The sequence below is a fragment of the Aristolochia californica genome, unplaced genomic scaffold (genome assembly GCF_029961685.1).
Source record: "Aristolochia californica isolate CCGP_79_NKW_82.1479 unplaced genomic scaffold, dmAriCali1.0.hap1 SCAF_6, whole genome shotgun sequence".
Classification (NCBI taxonomy): Eukaryota; Viridiplantae; Streptophyta; class Magnoliopsida; order Piperales; family Aristolochiaceae; genus Aristolochia; species Aristolochia californica.
The window spans coordinates 43186577-43205272 of NW_027182257.1; the positions used below are offsets into that span (position 1 = coordinate 43186577).

The following is an 18696-nucleotide window of genomic DNA, read 5'->3' on the forward strand; positions in this document are numbered from 1 at the left end:
TTGTGAAAATGGCCCCTATTTGTAGCATTTTTTTTTTATTCTTTTAGCTTTTGCATCGTTTCTTTGGGCGTTCTGTCCCTTCTTTGTCTTCTCTTTTCTTTTGCTTAATAAATTTTGCATCATTCAACAAAAGTTTTATTTATACATCTCAAACAGTCTAACAGTTATCTTATTCAGCAAGATGATACTGAATTATTGATGTTGGTTCTATTCAAGTACTGTTTCAAAAATGTGTTTCTGTTCAGCTGATCAGTAATATGATTTTGTGCCTTAGTTTGCTCTTTAATAACCCTGCAACGGTAAGTTTATTATAAAATAATAGAATCGTTATTTACCATTTTAAATTAATTAAACAAGAGTCAATATCCAATGAATGTCCAATTATGTTTTATAGTTTAACTATAAGATTTATCCTTAAAATATGAATTTGACCCTCTCCTTTTCCTTCTGTTTCTTAGGGCTTTGTACCATTCCATTTTGACCATCTCAATGTTGGCAACTCAGACTTACTTTGATCTGCAGATTTTGTTTGACAATTTCAGTATATAGAATCTTCAGCTGAGACCTTTATCTGCAGGAAATGTTTTGGTATTGGTACCTTTTTTGACTTATTAGGATGCTCATGAGACAAATAGAGTGCTATACTGTTAGTATTATAATCGCAGTTTGAATCTCGTCTTAGTAAACTAAATGATTGCTTTCGTCTTCAGCACCAGCAGTCATTTGCCAAGGTCATGGCATATGAACTGCTCCCACAAAAATTTGTTTGAGGCAGTCCCTGTTGAATTCATTATGAAGCAGAATTTTTCAGCTTATATTAAGGTGACGGAAAGTACTTGACTACATGAGTCTGAAATCATGATTCTAAATATCTCCTAGGTCTGACATCCATTGGATCCAGTACTTCCCAGCCAAATTTGGTTTTGCATGGTCTGTTACTGCTATTGGCATGACATTTAAAACAAAATTGAACTGTTGTCTAGGTCTTAGGTGGTACTTCTGCAGCTTCAAGAAAGATGGAATGGGAAAAAATGTGTAAGAAGGCTCAGGTGGAAGGAGCAATTCTAGGTATTGCAGTTAGCATTGGGTGTTTTGACAGGAAAGATGAACTCACCATGAGTCAATGGAGAGAAATCATCTCACCACTAAGTCAAAGAAGTGACCGTGAAAATTCCTCCTGTCTGTGTTATAAACTGTTCTAAATTTACCATAAAACTTTGTACAGTCAGAAATTATCAGGTCCTACTGGAATGTCTGCTTGAGTCCCTTACCTTTTCTTTCTTTTTTCGTACTGTGCTCTATCTATGAATCAGGTTCCAGAAGGGAGTTATCACTCTCACGCAGTGAAAAGGAGGTTCTTAAATGCAAAGTGCAAAGCCAGCGTCCATAAAGGTGAAAGTGGGATTTCCTTGAGCAAAGCTAGTTCAGTTCAAAGCCAAAGCATTGATCTTAAATGTCATCAAAACCATTCTTCATACTCCAAGTATGTTTCCAAGAAGAACTCTTTTAGTAACCAAGAACACAAAAGAGAGAGCTAAAAGATAAAAATAGCTACTAGAATCATCAAATATGACTACTAAAGAAACTTATTGGAGCTTAAGAAAAAAGCAACAGATCACAATCTTACTGGTAACAGGTATGCAGTCTCTTATTACAACTCCACCGAGAAATTTAGTTTACACCAAGGAGGATCACACCATAAGAGAAGAACACAAATATGATAATGGAAGCAAGAGAAGGCAGTGATCTAGAAGGTGAACCTTCAGAGTAGAGATAGTAGTATGGATATGGGTAAGGAACATTTGGCGGTGTTGATGCAGAAGGCACTTTTGGACTCTTTTTCAATGGAGGTGGAGGACATCCCACTGAATATGTGTGGAGGGATTGTTCACTACCCTTCGGATCGTCGGCAGCTGAAAGGCTGTATGCAGATAATAGTAAGATCACCCATATCAACAGGTGCGTGGAAGTTACACTCCTTAGAGGAGAGATCAAATCATAGCCATGACCCATTTCTCTTCCAGTCAGGAGCTACCTTGGTTGCCTGAAACTTTGATTCCTGTTGGAGTTATGTAGGCGTGCCAGCCCTGATCTAGATGCTTGATGCTCTTCTCTAGTGCTCTAGAAGCCACTGATGGAATAGATTATTCAAAAAGATAATATGTGGAGTATATGGCTTGCTGTAAAGAAGGAACTAAAATACTTCCCAGGAATTGTTCTTATCAACTAAAGGGAAGGTGCTTCATACTTTACAGAAAAAACCAATGTGGAGATATTTAAAAAATGGGATGCCTGCATTGGTGGGAGAAAACAAGCCAAACATTGGGAGTATGTTGGATAGATGTAAAAATTGTGAAATGGTCTAGTCTAGGAGTGATGAAAGAGATTTTATTCTTGATTAACATCCTAAAGATTGGTATAATAGACTAACTGCTTTCTCCTGTCATTTGAGGATTCAATGAGGTTGTGAACTGTAAAACTTTCTTCAAATTTGGAAAAAGTGTTCTAAAAGATCCTGAATGATGCATTTACAGCTTGCCAGTTCCCACATATTGCTATAAGCCCGGGTTGAGTGGAAGCAAGCAGCTTGTCTAGAATTTATGATTCATACAGTAGATTTCTGAGGAAACTTAGTCTCTGCTTATAGAACCCAATATTTTTTCGACTTTTTGCTTTGCCAGATCTTTATTATTTTCTGTAAAAGTTAAAAGATAAAAAAGTTTTTTTCTTCCAACAGTAGAAAAAGAAAAGGATAGCAACCATCTGTATGAGCTTTTACAGGGAGACGACACAAGGTAAAATGGGTAAGCTGGGGTGTTCTATGAATTGTTATAATGAAGATATGCTTCACGGAGAAATGCTATTATTTTGCCGTCTGGCGAATCACAGAAACTTGCAGAGAACAAAAGTAAAAAGTGTGCAAGATTGAAAAGTGGGAGAATATTTCTGTGGCTCTTTTCTTATTTTTATTTCAATTTCTTGTTAAGAATCTGCAACTCCGTGTAGGCTATAAACGCTTTTGAGCAAACCAGTTGCATGAGACTCAGAGAAGAATCCCTCCTAAATTTTTTTTTTTTTTTCCTGTTTTGTGGACCCTGCAGCGCAAGTCTCTTTAACCATAGTGACGGGTCAGTTCCTCTCCGTGCATGAACAGAGAAAGGGTAGGAGATGTGTTTTCCCTTCTTTTGTTTTGGAATCGAAAAGCCTTAAAGAGCAAGAGTCTCCATAGGCTGGGACTGCAAATGTCGGACCATGTTGCAATGTGATTCCCGTATTCTGTATTTTGAAAACTTACTGGTATATTTTATCACTTTGTCATCAAAGTAGAAGAAAAAAAATTCCAATTCTCTTTAGAGTCTTTGATGTCATCTATTCATCTCGAGGAAGAACAAGAAAGCTTATGCAAAAGTTAATCCCTGCAGATATTTACAACAAAAACGCGTCTCTACCATGAACTCAACTTCACAAAAGTAAATTTGCAAACACGCCTTCTTCCTGAAGCTCAGACCTGCAACTCTAATCCAATTAACTGGAGAAAATACATGGCAAATATATCTCCATTTGATTAAGAACGTTAATAAAAAGTTGAATTATGGCTACAAGAATCATCATACGTAAGGAAAATATAGAGTTATTAACAAGAAAATATAGAGTAACACAGCAATTTACAGCCTGATCACCTCACTACTATATCTCTTCAGCAACAGGTTCATCTCATACCCAGAAGAGGGACTAAACAAGAAGAAGTTAAGATCCCAAGGAAGATCATGGAAGTGATGAAGAGTGACAACTGAGGAGGTGCACCTGAGGCATAGTAGTAGTAGTAAGGGTAGGAAGAGTAGCCACCCCTGGTGCCCATAGTGGGTGTTGACACAGAAGGAATGTTGTCACTGGGACTCTTAGTGGAAGGAGGTGGAGGAGTTGTAAAATAGTTGTAGGACGTCGGTGAAGGTGGAGGCGGCAGCGGCGGTGGCGGTGGCGGTGGCGACGAATGCTGCTCGACTTCGGCAGGTGGGTTCGGCGAGTAACTTACAGTTTGTGGAGGAGGGGAAGCACATACGGTAGGACATGTAGCACACTCACTAATGCAAAGTATGCCTGTCGATGGAAGCCCTCCGGTGGAGTCGTCGGCGATAGAACGGTCGACTACCAGTAGTGACACTGTGATCAGCCATGTCAAGAGGTTGATGGAGAGGGCACTTCTTCTCCGAGGGGAAACCAGGCCATGACCGTTCTCCATATCTCCTGCTACTTCATGAAGTTCTCTCTTACTACATAAAACCCCAGACTCATGGAGTCCCTTCGTTTTATATGAAGCTTTCCAGCTCCAGCCCATCAGCGAGATACTCTCCTGGTTTTGCTGTAAAGCTGGCGTTGCTTTCCCTTGAAATATTCTTCTTAACCAAAGGTGCTGACTTACTTTTCCATTAAAAAATCTCAGAGATGTCTAACAAGATTTTCTGAAGATAAACATTAACCAAAAGTTTGAAAAAAAAAAAAAAAAAAACTGATCATCCGTGAAGAGAAACGGGACCCATCATGACAAATAAACCAATTTGCAGCGAGGATTGAAAATTTCTTTGTTTCTTTCGGTGCTGGTGGTGCACGGAGATGGACTTTTTAGACAGAAAAGGTTGAGGAAGTCATCAACATGAGATCGTTTGTCGGATCTTCTTGATTTACGTGCCAATTTCATATGAAATTGAATTTGATGCATGTCCTAAAAAATATTAAGGGGGTAACTGAAAAACGGCGAAGTTTGAAACAAAATGATCAAATTCATGAAACAAAATGATCGTATCAAACGGCTAAGTTGAAATTTCTGACAGGTCCCATGTGATAAACAATTGCATTCTTTACAGAATCCTTCCCTTTTTTTAATCTCCAAAAGAGGATTAGGAGGAGTTCTTTTTCATGAAAAAGAATCCTAGGGGTAACGTGTGGGGACAGTAGTTCCACCCAGCTCCCTTTCTGCAAACACAATCCACCCTTTCTGACGAAAAAACGGAATCCCATCTGTTTGCTATGATTCCAAGTTTCTTCTGATTGTGCTTTCCTTGCTCCTTTTGGTCAAGTTGAATGCATGGGTCTACTCTGTCGATTCTTCTATGGAGTCTTATCATGAGAGGTATAAAGGAGAAGCTTCAACTAGCCCGATCAATCTCAACTGAGTCAATCTCAAAGTACCCGAGATGAAACACTGTACAGATTCGAGCAATCCTGATTTCCAGCACATTATGACCCTTACAATTCTCTCTTCGAAGTGGAATCCACCACCCCCACGTTGGACATTCAAAAGGAAAAAAGAAAAGCTAGTGTTTGAAAGAATCCTTCCCAATCCCAATAATTGATTTGGGTTACAACAGCTTCTTTAACGGATCAAACAGAAATCTTTGTATTTATTCAAGGATTCAGTCTCACATTTCCCTATTCCTTCTCTCCTTTGACTTCAATTTTAAATTTATCTTTTTCTTAGAAGCAATTTGAGAACTTTAATTGAACTAGAAAAGTTATTTAGATTTACAACCACTTGACATATCATAACTGTAGATTAGCCATTGCAACTGAATACATTTTGCTGAAAGTTAATAACATAAATAATTTTCCTTCAGAAAAAATTATTAACACTTGCTGAAATCAATCACATAACTGGAATTCATGAGGGAGTCAAAGGAGATCCTGCAAGGAAGGCCCTGAACAAAGTCAGGGCTTGTGATGGGGAAGTGAATGGGACTTCATGAGCAGCACCTCTGACTGTGGCAAAAGTGAGATATGTCACATTTCTGCCATCTCTTAGTGTACCAAATGACTGTGCCCATCCTCCCACCTGCATCACAATTTTGGGTTCAGCAGTTCTAATTCATAATCCATTTGCAGAAATGATACTTGGATGCTCTTAAAATGATTATTACAAGCCCTATAGATTTCAAGTTTAAGAGTTTAATACCTGCTGCTTGTCATACCATGGACCATACTGTGTAAACTCCTTGAGCTGCAAGCCTTTTGCAAGTTTATTGGTGATTATCCTTGTTTGAGTTAATGGGATTTTTGTATCTTGATCGCCACTGCAAGAACGATATCGGCAAATCATTGCTAAAAGAATTTATTTTGTTTATGAGGTTTTTTAAGGAAGGTTTTCTCAAACCTGTAAAGCATAACTGGGATGCCTTCATGGATTAGGTAAGCCACCACTGGTATGATATCCATGTCTACGTTATCTTCTTGGTACTCCAGAGGTCTGCCACATTTGTAACAAGGTCAGAGAGAGGGAGAGAGAGAGAGAGAGAGAGAGAGAGAGAGAGAGAGAGAGAGAGAGAGAAAGAGAGAGAAGAGAGACCCTAAACAAAAATCCCAGTGGTAGGGAAGGTGAGTAGTGTTGGCATGCAGGGCGACCTGCACTTGTGGAAGGTTAAGATAAGCAAATACCCTATCCCCAAGGCATGGATCACCATATTTTCTTCTGGCAAGCTGTTCAGAAACATTAAAAACCCCATCAATGTAAAGTTCGTAATACCTTTCAAGTTTTCATGACAGACTAGATCCACGGGTAGCATGAAACTTAAGCTGTGTTAAAAATTGCCATGAAAAGTAAACTTTGTACTCTATTGTTTAGCAACAGTAGCTGGTTTCTCTTCCAACTTAAACAGAAATCTGGTTACCTTAGCATGTATTTGTCCATGTTTGCCTCCGGAGATTGCTTGCTGAGCACCACTGGAAGAAAGACACCTAGGTAACAGGAGATCACCACGATCGATAACGTCGCCAATCTCGTATTCAACTCTGTTAAAAACATCATTGCATTCTTGGGACCATTTGTCGTGGTAATACTCTCTTAAGTATCTTGTATCATCACAAACAGTCTTCTCAAGCTCTAATGTCTTATCAGAAATGGCACCATGAGACCATAGATGATCGCCGGCCTTCACACTAATATCCAGATCTAGGAGTGGGTTCCCCAGCTGCAACAGAAGGGAATTTAAGGGAAAAGTTTGTCAATTACAGTGATAATGATACTAAGACTAGAATGGATTGGAGAATTACAGCAATCGCCTTGAGATTGATCATCTTGTTCGGTTGTTGTTTGTTGTATTGCAGTATAAGTGCTGCTAATTGAGGTATGTAGTGACCTGTATAAACATTTAACCACAGTGAGCCTAAAGATTTATGAACCAATCTCTGTTTATCATTAAAATTAACGAACAGAGATGAAACCTGCATAGCTCTCCCCAGTTAGGTATAATTCTGAGTCTTTGTACATAGGGAACTCTTCCAGCCAATTCAATATAAACCTCAAATTCTCTTCAGCTGAAAACATGAATAAGCTAAATTTTCTTTGATTTTGTTCTATAAGACAGGCTATTGTTGAGGAAAATGAAAGGGGTGCTTAGAAAGAAAAAAAACATGTAGAAGGAACTGACCAGTTTTAATATCATTCCAATTGATATAGTTTGAACTTGTGTTTGAGTAAGAAAACCCAACCCCAATTGGTGTCTCAACATATAACACGTTTGATTCTGTTCACAAACAGCATTAGAAAATGGGTGTCTTCATATGAAGAAGAATAATATCACAAGGGGAAAGATCTTAAAATATTACCCAGATTCCAAGAGTACTTATTCTGTACCAAGGCTCCATTGTCACCAGGCTGGAAAGGGCCATGCTCCATGAATGCTCCAAAACCCAGAGAAGAACAGCCAGGGCCTGATATTTCACATAAAACAGTGTTAATTCTTGAATTGATACTTAAAACTTAATTAAAGCCCAGAAGCTCAGACCTGAATTCATCAACTAGAGATCAGGTAATGAAGACAGAAGATAATATATCAGAAAAAGAAAGAGCAATGCCCACAAGCTGAAACATTATTCACCAACCAGCTCAGGTGATCAATTGAGCTCACTAACTACAGCTGTGTCTCAAAGATATCACTTAAGAAACTAAACTAAATGCAGCAGCTCAATATCAGTAGACTCCACCCTGAAAAATCCAAGAAAGAAAGAACTCGGAGATGAACAAACACTGAATTCACACAGAGTTACTAACCTCCATTGAGCCACAACGTCAGAGGCCGAGAGCAAGGATCGGCAACGTCTGCTTCAACAAAGTAGTAAAACAGAGCACGGCCATCGTGGGGATCAGTCACAATATACCCAGAGTGCTGGCTAAATTTAACATTCGGTGGCTGGCCCGGCAGAGCGGTAATGAGCTCAGAACAGGTCTCAGAGACAAAAGACGAGAAGAAGAAGAAGAAGAAGAAAGAGAGGAGCAGCCACCAAGCCATTTTTTCATGCAGAATTGAGAAGCACAGAAGATGTAATATAGAGACACAAGTGAACTAAAAGAAATGGTATTGGTAGTAGCGTTTGGTGGCTTCCTGAGCTCCGTTCAAACCAAAGAATGTTGTTGAGGACTGCAACATACTATTCTTTATTCGATTTTTTCATGCAAAACTGCCGGCAATCCTCGTGGGTCCTCCGGATGCAGTTTTTTACTTAACAAAACAGCAACTTTGGATCAAACTGCTCCAATACAGAAGAAAATCAATGGAGAAAAGTGATTTTTTTCTAAAACAAATGGATTTTTGCTGTAACTAGACGCAAAGGCACATGAACCACCCACATGCTTGACCGCTAATCAATAATTGAGTTTTTAAAAGAAACTGGATCATCATGCAAACCTATTATATAATGCCTAGAGATTCATTCATTAAACTCATCTTGATCCAACTCGTACTGGTTGACTGGAGTTAGAAAAATATTGCAGAAAGTGGGTTATTTACTCCAATTCAGATTTCGAAGCAGTTCTGCAGATCAAAGTCAATTGAAATGGTAAAAACTCTAGGACTGGATTTGCTTCTTGAACAGTTTACCAATAAAGGGATTGTTTACACCTTCCGAACAGTCGATGAATGGTTACCATGTTAGACATGATCTTATTAGTTCTTTAGAAGCTACAAATAAAACTTGTTTAGATATGATTCAAACTCCCACAAAATGGGGCTTTAGAAATTTACAGGAGATTTAACATGGTAACATTAATCTAATCTAAAGCTATTTTTAACCTCTGTCTTCATGCTGAGACGTGACTCAAAAAATCTCTGGGATACGTTAAACATAGGATTAATTAATAACATCCTTCAGAAAATTATGAAATTACGTTCACTTATTTCCTACATTATACTGAACTCGGTCACCCTTTTTTTTATTTGTAAATCAATAAACTCTGAAGTCGTCATAACCAAAAGGCAGAGAGTTTCAAGCCAAGTTTCCCGCTGATGATCAAGCCGTCGTTGGTGACGAAGGCCTCCAGAACGAGTCCTCGTATCTTCTCCGATACAAGAACGATGGAAGTGTTGGTATTCCCGAGAAAGAACTTGCAGGCTACAGAAGGCCAGCTAATTCCTCGAACATTCCACACACTGAAGCTCGTTGAAGAAGGATCAGGTACTGAAGCAATTAGACAAAGATTGCTCCATATCTCATAAAAACTTCGGTCCTGACACTGCCCCAGAAATCACTTTTCTTGAAGCTGTGAAAATTTTATCCACTGAAACACAGTATTAGAGATGAGAATATACTGGACATGGCGACTGGCGACGATGGCCGGCAGCCCCAGAAATCCTGTTTCTCATAAAAACCCATTTTTTCCTGTCTCTGTATTTTATTTTATTTTCACCCCATCTCCATCCCATCGGTTAACCTCTCTTTATAATATAGTGGAACTACATGCAGACCAATCCTGACCTGACCAGACCTTAAAACAGAAACAGGATCTAACTTTCTTGAAAGGATAGGGGTGGGGAGACTGGTTTTCCTTACCCCGAGTACTTCAGTCTTATTACCATATAACTCTTTATAATTTATATGGTTTAGAAATACAATTTTTTTAAAAAAAAACTCGAACTTGCAGTAAGGAATTTGAATATAAATGAAACTTGTCACTTCCCCTTTTAAGTATAGTACCAAACCAAAATGGGCACAATACCAGGAGAAGACCACAAGAACCAGCTCCCATTGCAAAAAGTGAATTAGCCTCCGATCCCTTCCAATGCTTTTATTACATCCTTTGAACTCAAAACAATAGGTTCATTATCTATCCACTACATCTAATCTTCAGGAACAATTGCATTTACAGAATTGAATGAACACTATTATCGTACAACCAAATCAGCTTCAAATAAATTATGTGGTCAAGATGAACCTCACCGTGAAGTTGACTAAATACCTATGTCAGTAGTAGTGTCTGCTGCAAAATTCAAAAGACGATGAGAAGATTATTGTCATAGCCATTAGCGTTTACAATGGGCCGCAGAGGGTCAACTCTCCACGAGCCATCCACAATGAACTTAATCTGCAAACATAAAACATTATGAAGGGTCTCAATACAGCAATATGCAAAGGAAAACATTATGACTGAAACTAAATGTAAACACAACTCACTTCATATTGACCTGGATACAACTTTATATTCAAGGAAAATATGCCGGAACTAGATCTATCCATCCTTCTCTGCAGTGTCCCACAAATAGATGCCAACCAATATCAGACATGCATAATATACTGAAGAAAGAAAAGACTATGCTTCTGAAAATAAAACTACCACTCTAAAGCCCTATCTAGTAGAGAAAATGGAGTCATTGGGTTCATTAATACAACACACGATATTATGGATCCAGCCATGGGATATCCATGAATATTTCAAGATGACTGAATTGGTGGTTCCTGCTCCAGTAACATGATATGATAACAATCATGAAGGGCACAGATGTCCCAAAAGTGGCACATATCCCCCCTCATGACAGGTGGCATCCCACAAAGTAGTTGTTCCTTATTACATTACAAGGTAAAAGCATAAAATTGTCATTAATAATTACAGCAATTATATGTCAGTAGTTGTTGGAAGTAATATTGGTGAGGTACAATGTCTACAAACTGAATCTGCAGAACTTACTTTGTGCTTGTCTCTTAAAGAGGCCTTAGTGTGTTAATGAAACAAGAACTGCTAATATTCCAACAAATCTCTAGAATTCAGTTAGCATCCCAGTTCATTTGCAACAAAATAGAAATCCTTCCCAGAGAATACAAAAACTGTGTTTCTTTTAGATTACAAGACAACATTTATAATAAAGAAGTGAAACCCTTTAAATAACAGATTGAGGTCAATACAATTCAGTATGAACAACTTCCACATCCAGATTTAGTCACATGATAGAAGCAAATGGCAACTACAAAGCAGAAGCTAGCATTGAGGAATAGCACTCAGCATCATTATCCTGGCCCTGATTGCTTACCCATGTGAAGAACTAGATAGCCTTAGACAATGAATATCTTGCGGTAGAAAAGTTTTAGGTGATTCTAAGAGGACAAACCTGACTAATCCAGCCATCAAAAGATCCAGTCAACAAAACCTCTGAGGCCGAATTGGGCCAAACAATGCATGCAGTCCTCAGCAGACATAAAACCTTTTGTGCATTATCAATCTTTTTCTGTTTCCCTTCAACTGCTCTCAGCGTGTCTCTGTGAACAGAAGATAGAAATGTCATTATGATAATAGAGAAATCTATTTTTCATGATACAGAGGGAAGCATACATTATCTTCAGTGCAATCTTGCCTTCCAATATGGCTAACTTTGCACGGGTAGACCGTAATTGATCTCTAGCTTTCATAATTTCATTTTGCTGGAACTCCACAGCATCAGAGAGTGACTCCCAATCTTCTAGATGATTCCCCAAAACCTAAAGGCACAAAAGCTTTCAATGCAAGCATGAATACATTGCACCCTTAGAATAATCTAAAAGTTGATACACTTCAAGCATTAAGGTTACAGAGCAAAAAATGTTAACTAAAATGATCTTGCAAAATTATTTTGAGTTCTATATGATAAAAAAAAAAGAGGCAAAGGTATTAGGACACTAGAAGAAGATTTTACACAATGGATTTATAGGATAAATCATTAAGTGCCAAGGAGAATGACTAATGACAAACTTCTGAAGTCCTTCAAGACCGTTTGGTGCCTTTTTTTATTTTGGAAAACGAACACAGTTAATCTAAGTAAACAAAAATGTTGAATTATGAAATGTTAAACAGTGATTAAAAAAAAAAACCAACAACAGACCTGCTCAACTCTGTGCCATTAAATCTTCCCGAGGAGATATGTCAAACCACTATTTTCTTTTTTCTTTTTCTTTTTCTTTTTTTGCAAAATTGTCAAGCCACTTATTGGTCAAATAGACTTACTTTTGCATAAAAAGGGTGCCCATCCAACTATGTGAGCCCTTCTACATCTCTTGCCATGTGATCTAGACCAAAGTTGGTATACAAGCCCAGTTATTTTTCCAACAGACTTACTTGTACATAATAAAACAGGAACCAAATAACAATTATTATCTTTCTTGGTCCTTTACTTTATGCCATGAGACCAGTGTTGCCCATATCATTAAAAATGTCATGTATCGGGCATGTCAGATTTTGAGGTGGATTATATGATGCCTAAAATGTGTTGGGTATTGAAACCACTTTTTTTAATTATTTCTTTTTCCTAAGACCTGAAATAGCACAATTCAGCAAAACATGTCAGCACATCATGTCAGATTTCAAGGGTCTCACTACCATATGTGATACAGACTGGGGATCCCTATGAGTCCTTCACAAGCATTAGTATTTGGGCCCATCTATGAATCTAATGGACCCACTCGTGCATGACAAAATGAGGCCCTCCAAATTTTTTGCAAGTGCAATCTCCAAAACTTTGTATCATAAGTTTTTCACTGAGGTTGGCATTTATTAGTCCACTGGACCTACACATGGGTCCACAAAGAGACTGGTGCTTTCAGGATGAAGCTTGTAAGCCCAAACTTCAGTGGACCTTTTCGGAGTCCATTTGGAATTGCTCTTTTTATTTTTTATGGATGAGTAGTTCATATCAAATATTAGGTCCATCATTGTAAGTCCATACTCATTAAAAGACATTCCAAATTCTAGAAGTGCAGAAAGAAAGACTTAGACTCTTGACACACTAAAGCCCCATTTGGTCAGTCATTGATAACATTGATTTCTTTTCACCAATGTTCAATCTAGTAAGATTTTCATTTGGTTTAATATATTAGCTTCACATAAGAGAATCTGTAACTTTTCATATCATTATACTACAACAAGATGATTAAAGATAGTCAGAAAGAAAGGTCATATGTTAATATTTCTGCACCCAATTCTCTCTCAATATTCTGTTTTTTCTTTTCTTTTAATCAGATATCGCCAAAATCAAGTTTAGGACTGACCTAGTCTAAAATTGATAGGATTTACCTAAGGTGGTGTGATTATAAAGAGCCAATAAGGATCTGAGAATGCACCTTAGGTGAAGCAACAGCATCTGAATCAGACCTGAGCAGGTTAAGTACAGAAGAAAGCTCTTGCTCCAACTGCTGAAGACGAGAATTTATCTGATATTGAAAATTTTGCTCATTTGATATTCTGAGATTTTTCCTTGAACCATTGACTTGATATGAACCTTCAGCTACCTCATATATCTTATCACTCATATCACCAAAGGGACTGCTCTGTGGCCTTCCATTTCCCATATTGAGTGGAAAAGTTTCAGCAGCTGCAGAATAACGAAGTTCAAGACAGACTTTAAAGGTATACATTAAAACTAAAACCTTGTGGTAGAAGTAAGCTACCTTCAAATTCACCCTCTAGATAGCCTGCCCTTTGAGAACTCCATTTTCTCCATAATTGCAACTTACTAGAGCTTCTTTTGGTACAGTAGTTGTCCATGAACGATCCATTTTGAAAATAAGCACCTTCTGAATCATTGAACAATTCTTCACTAGCTGTTAAGGGTGTGGACCAATCGCTTATACCAGTGCCTGCAGCCATCTTTTACAGGTAAAAAAAATTTAAACTTCATCTTTTGCATTGGAATAAGGGGAAATGAAAACATTGTTTCTTTGCTACTTTTTTTAATGCACAGCTAACAAAAGATACAAAATAGAAATGATCAACATGTAACCATAAATGCAGCAACGAATCCCATCACAATCGTGCTAACAATGACGGACAAGATCTATCTCTGTGGATTCAGAAGTTCTGCACTTGATTTTAAAACTTATTTCAGAATTGTTGAGCTCAAGACATAAAAAATTGATGGACTTTTCAGTTAAACTAAGACCAAAATATTTTCCAAGGTTAGAATACATTGCTATTGACCAAGGACAGAAAAATATTAGCATATAAAAGAAGGTAGAAGAAATAAGACATATCTCTCTTTTTCTTGTTTTAGATGTGGACATTGATAAGGGATTATCTTCCCTTTTGTATTTATCCTTATCCCTTTGGTTTAGGAGATAACATCTCCATGATTGTATTAATAATTTCTATTCTAAATTGTATAAATACCACTCTTAATCAATGCAAAGAAGTGATTCAATTCAGCATCTCATATGGTATCAGAGCAGATCGATTAATCCTTTGCATCTTCCATCTACCAATTTTTTTGTTCGAAATCCTCTCCGCCCGTCACTCCCTCTCTGCAATGCCCTCCAACAATTCAAGTTGAACCACTGGAAGTGATGGATTGAATCCCCGCCATCTCTTCCTCTTCCCTTTCTCCTCTGCTCATGTGACATCTTTGATCCACGCCGCATTGACGACCTCGTTATACCCAAAACCTCTGATTTCTCATATACCAAATGGCAGACACTTCAGGGATCTCTACCCAAGAAGATCAAACCATGGAAGAATGGCGTCTACCGCATTCCTCCGCCCCTCTTTGCCGCTAGTACGGTGGACCCATTGACTGTCTGCCGAGTCATGCTCACCGCCCATTTATCGTCCTCTTAGAGCTCCGGCCTTGAATGCTTCGCCGTCAAACATTGAATCCATCATCCTCACATCGGTGCCTCAACAGCTACCAGTGCCACGTCTCTCCCCAAGAACACTCGAAACACATCTCTTCTTTGGACAATGCACATCATCTTCCTCTCCTCCCTATTTGGCGTTCATTTCCTCGGGTTTGTGGCTGCGCTCTCTCACTCCATCCATGGCACCAAGGAGAGCCCCCCTCCCCCCTCCCCCCACACACACACACAGAGGAAATCTTCACAATCAAGGACTGCCTACTCACTATTTCTCAGTTTCAACTCACTACAAATCTCTCCCCAAATTCAAGTTTTTCCCTCTTGGCTCAAATTCGCCCTTATCAGATATGATCCCCTTGGATACGTTGATGGTTCCAAACCTTGTCCACCAAAAACCCTCACTGCAAATCTCTCCCCAAACTCAAGCATCTCCCTCTTGGCTCAAATTCGCTCTTATCAAGTATGATCCCCTTAGATATGTTGATGGCACCACATCCTGTCCACCCCCCCCTACCCACCTACACACACACAGAGGAAATCTTCACAATCAACGACTGCCTGCTCACTGTTTTTCAATTTCAACTCACTACAAATCTCTCCCCAAATTCAAGTTTTTCTCACTTGGCTCAAATTCGCCCTTATCGGATATGATCCCCTTGGATATGTTGATGGTTTCAAACCCTGTCCACCAAAAACCCTCACTGCAATTCTCTCCCCAAACGCAAGCATCTCCCTCTTGGCTCAAATTCTCTCTTATCAAGTATGATCCCCTTAGGAACGTTGATGGCTCCAAATCCAGTCCAACCCCCCCCCCCCCCCACACACACACACACACAGAGGAAATCTTCACAATCAACGACTGCCTGCTCACTATTTTTCAGTTTCAACTCACTACAAATCTCTCCCCAAATTCAGAACTTTTCCCTCTTGGCTCAAATTCGCCCTTATCGGATATGATCCCCTTGGATACGTTGATGGCTCCAAACCCTGTCCACCAAAAACCCTCACTGCAAATCTCTCCCCAAACGCAAGCATCTCCCTCTTGGCTCAAATTTGCTCTTATCAAGTATGATCCCCTTAGGTACGTTGATGGCTCCAAATCCAGTCCAACCCACCCACCCACACACACACACACACACAGAGGACATCTTCACAATCAACGACTGCCTGCTCACTATTTTTCAGTTTCAACTCACTACAAATCTCTCCCCAAATTCAAACTTTTCCCTCTTGGCTCAAATTCGCCCTTATCGGATATGATCCCCTTGGATACGTTGATGGCTCCAAACCTGTCCACCAAAAACCCTCATTGCAAATCTCTCCCCAAACTCAAGCATCTCCCTCTTGGCTCAAATTCGCTCTTATCAAGTATGATCCCCTTAGGTACTTTGGTTAATCCAAATATTGTCCCCCCCCCCCCCCCCCCCCCACACACACACACACACACAGAGGAAATCTTCACAATCAAGGACTGCCTACTCACTATTTCTCAGTTTCAACCAACTCACTACAAATCTCTCCCCAAATTCAAGTTTTTCCCTCTTGGCTCAAATTCGCCCTTATCGGATATGATCCCCTTGGATACGTTGATGGTTCCAAACCCTGTCCACCAAAAACCCTCACTGCAAATCTCTCCCCAAACTCAAACATCTCCCTCTTGGCTCAAATTCGCTCTTATCAAGTATGATCCCCATGGGTACGTTGATGGCTCCAAATCCTGTCCACCAAAAACCCTCATTGCAAATCTCTACCCAAATTCAAGCTTCTCACTCTTGGCCCAAATTCGTCCTTATCGGGTATGATCTCCTTACAAAGCCAGTGCCACGTTCACAAGTTCAGCTGCACAGAGACAAGATTGGCCTCTATAACTGTTGCCTATCTTAAGGGCCATGACAAGGAATTATATTCCCTTTGTATTTATCCTCATCCCTTCGGTTTAGGAGATAAGATCTCCATGATTGTCTGTATCTTTTCTATTCAAAATTGTATAAATACCACTCATCAATGCAAAGAAGTGGTTCAGTTCAGCATCTCATAGACACATCAAGATCATAACACAATCATGATTCACCACATTAGAGCATGTAAGAGACACACATACACTAGAAAATGTTGTTAAAAAATAGACCCTTGATAACTCGGATTTATACAAGAAAGGGTAAAATGGGAAACAACAGCCCAAAAGAGAGCATGGGGAAAGCATCGGGTCCCACAGATGGGGGACCACTGGACTCCAGCACCACTGTCCTTCCAAGGACAGTTCGTTGAGCATGGAATCAGCAGCAACGGAATAAGGAGAGGGGGAGGAAAGGAAAGGGGGTATAACAGAATTCTGGAATTAGGAGGACCTAGACCCTCGAAGGCTAGCGAGTATGTCTCTTCTCTCTGATGGGTTCCATCAAAAACAAAATTCAATTCAAAGCCTGAACAAGAAACCACAATTGGATTATTCTTTAGCATTCTTTGGGAAGCAAATTAAGGTGAAAGTTTACGAAGGCTCAAACAGATTATAACAGCCATTTTTAGTATTTTCATCTAAGGAGAAAAAAGAAAAGGTCGGGATGTAAATCAATAGCCAACACACCGCATTCAAACGCAATCCTCGCAGTTCATCATCTTTTTCTCTGGGTCCCACGGCAAAAGATTGGATTCTTTCTTTCTCCAATCGACTCAGTATCCCCTCGATTCCTGTGTCCTCCACATCTCTTTCCATTTCCCTACAGGAAACCGAAGTACCGACCCAAAAGAAATTAGCACTCATTCTCCATGTCCAAAATAAGAAACCAAAAGAGACAGGAATTTCCATTTCCCTTTCGTGCAAACAATACAAATAAGCAAAAAAAATGAGTATTGACTCTATATCCACTTAACAGGCAACCTACGTTAGACTGCTCGACGAAGCAGCAACCTCGGAAAAACCACTCCACCCACCACCGTCCAATCTCTGCTGAAAAATCCTCTCATCATCCTCGTCTTCCCCATCCAAGCCCCACCCCAACGCAAGCCAACCTCCCTCCGCTATAATACCCTCCACCAAATCCATCCTCCCCGCAGCAATCAACTCCTCCTTAGTAGGGAACCGCTCGGGTTTCGACGACCTCCTCATGAAATGAAAAATCTCTTCCTCCAAACGAACACCACTCCCGCTCTCCGACTCCCAAACCCGAGTCACCACAGACAAAGGCCGGGAACATCGAACGAGACCCAGAGAGACAACCAAGCGGGAGAGTCTAGGGTTTCCTGAACGGGACATTCCAAAGTTCGAACCCGAGCTTTTCATAAAGCAGAGGAGAGAATGCGAAGCGGCGGCAATCATTTTGCAGCATATCCGTAACGGAAAGAGTGAGACTTGTGCAGGGAAATTGAAAGAGGAACCGGAGGGGAAGAAGAGGAAGAAGAAAAGAATATCATATTAAAGCGGGAAAAGAGCCGAAACAGAAAAACCGATAAACCGAAGAACGAAAAGTCTCTCGGGTCGTCCATGTTAAATATCCTTTCCTTTAACCATCGGGCAAATTTCTTGCTCGTCGTCTCGTTCGTTTAGGTTCTTCAAAAACTCAGAGAACCACTTATCATGCGCAGTGTGGTGGTTTTTCAGTTATCCGCTAATCCTGCGCTCTGGGCACCTGTCGCGACGAGACTGCGACTGCGATATTTGAGAATAAAGCGCGGGAAAAAGTCGGGAAACGTCGCATTCTGCTTTGCCCACCCCACTAGTCAATGTCGAGACTAGGATCCAAACTCAGTATTAGGGATATGAATTTTTTATTTAATAATTATGTACATACCTAGGAGTTAGGACCATGGATTAGGTGAGACGACCCCCGGCTGGAGAGAAGGCTA

At 39.7% G+C, this 18696-nt stretch overlaps 3 protein-coding genes across 3 annotated transcripts; all 3 read right to left on the bottom strand.

The window, feature by feature from the left end:
* Positions 1 to 3709: 3709 nt before the first annotated feature.
* On the bottom strand, positions 3710 to 4336 carry LOC137935468 (leucine-rich repeat extensin-like protein 5). The gene has a single exon (XM_068780117.1). It carries the CDS (start codon positions 4334 to 4336, stop codon positions 3710 to 3712), a length of 627 nt encoding a protein of 208 aa, XP_068636218.1.
* Positions 4337 to 5530: 1194 nt separating this feature from the next.
* LOC137934701 (serine carboxypeptidase-like 45) lies at positions 5531 to 8376 on the bottom strand. Its single transcript, XM_068779199.1, has 10 exons — positions 8042 to 8376; positions 7597 to 7701; positions 7419 to 7514; positions 7213 to 7305; positions 7042 to 7127; positions 6660 to 6959; positions 6338 to 6468; positions 6146 to 6238; positions 5948 to 6065; positions 5531 to 5827 (listed from the first exon to the last, which is right to left on the bottom strand). The coding sequence occupies exons 1-10, from the start codon at positions 8277 to 8279 to the stop codon at positions 5657 to 5659; spliced, it is 1431 nt and encodes a 476-aa protein (XP_068635300.1). The 5' UTR covers positions 8280 to 8376; the 3' UTR covers positions 5531 to 5656.
* A 1669-nt stretch (positions 8377 to 10045) lies between these two features.
* LOC137934775 (protein PTST homolog 2, chloroplastic-like) lies at positions 10046 to 18346 on the bottom strand. The gene is made up of 8 exons (XM_068779301.1): positions 17736 to 18346; positions 17438 to 17570; positions 13675 to 13873; positions 13348 to 13598; positions 11588 to 11733; positions 11367 to 11514; positions 10438 to 10506; positions 10046 to 10348 (listed from the first exon to the last, which is right to left on the bottom strand). Exons 1-8 carry the CDS (start codon positions 18167 to 18169, stop codon positions 10253 to 10255), a joined length of 1476 nt encoding a protein of 491 aa, XP_068635402.1. The 5' UTR covers positions 18170 to 18346; the 3' UTR covers positions 10046 to 10252.
* Between the last annotated feature and the right edge of the window lie 350 nt (positions 18347 to 18696).

What these genes read in the sequence shown, in the direction of transcription:
- LOC137935468 (XM_068780117.1), bottom strand. Translation starts at nt 4,336, where the DNA reads ATGGGCTGGAGCTGGAAAGCTTCATATAAAACGAAGGGACTCCATGAG.
- LOC137934775 (XM_068779301.1), bottom strand. Translation starts at nt 18,169, where the DNA reads ATGATTGCCGCCGCTTCGCATTCTCTCCTCTGCTTTATGAAAAGCTCG. An exon ending in GCTTCGTCGAGCAGTCTAAC is followed by an intron (nt 17,571 to 17,735) that starts GTAGGTTGCCTG and finishes GGTTTCCTGTAG; the next exon opens with GGAAATGGAAAGAGATGTGG. An exon ending in TGTATCCAGGTCAATATGAA is followed by an intron (nt 10,349 to 10,437) that starts GTGAGTTGTGTT and finishes TTATGTTTGCAG; the next exon opens with ATTAAGTTCATTGTGGATGG.
- LOC137934701 (XM_068779199.1), bottom strand. Translation starts at nt 8,279, where the DNA reads ATGGCTTGGTGGCTGCTCCTCTCTTTCTTCTTCTTCTTCTTCTTCTCG. An exon ending in CACTGGGATTTTTGTTTAGG is followed by an intron (nt 6,239 to 6,337) that starts GTCTCTCTTCTC and finishes CAAATGTGGCAG; the next exon opens with ACCTCTGGAGTACCAAGAAG. An exon ending in CATGGTATGACAAGCAGCAG is followed by an intron (nt 5,828 to 5,947) that starts GTATTAAACTCT and finishes ATTGTGATGCAG; the next exon opens with GTGGGAGGATGGGCACAGTC.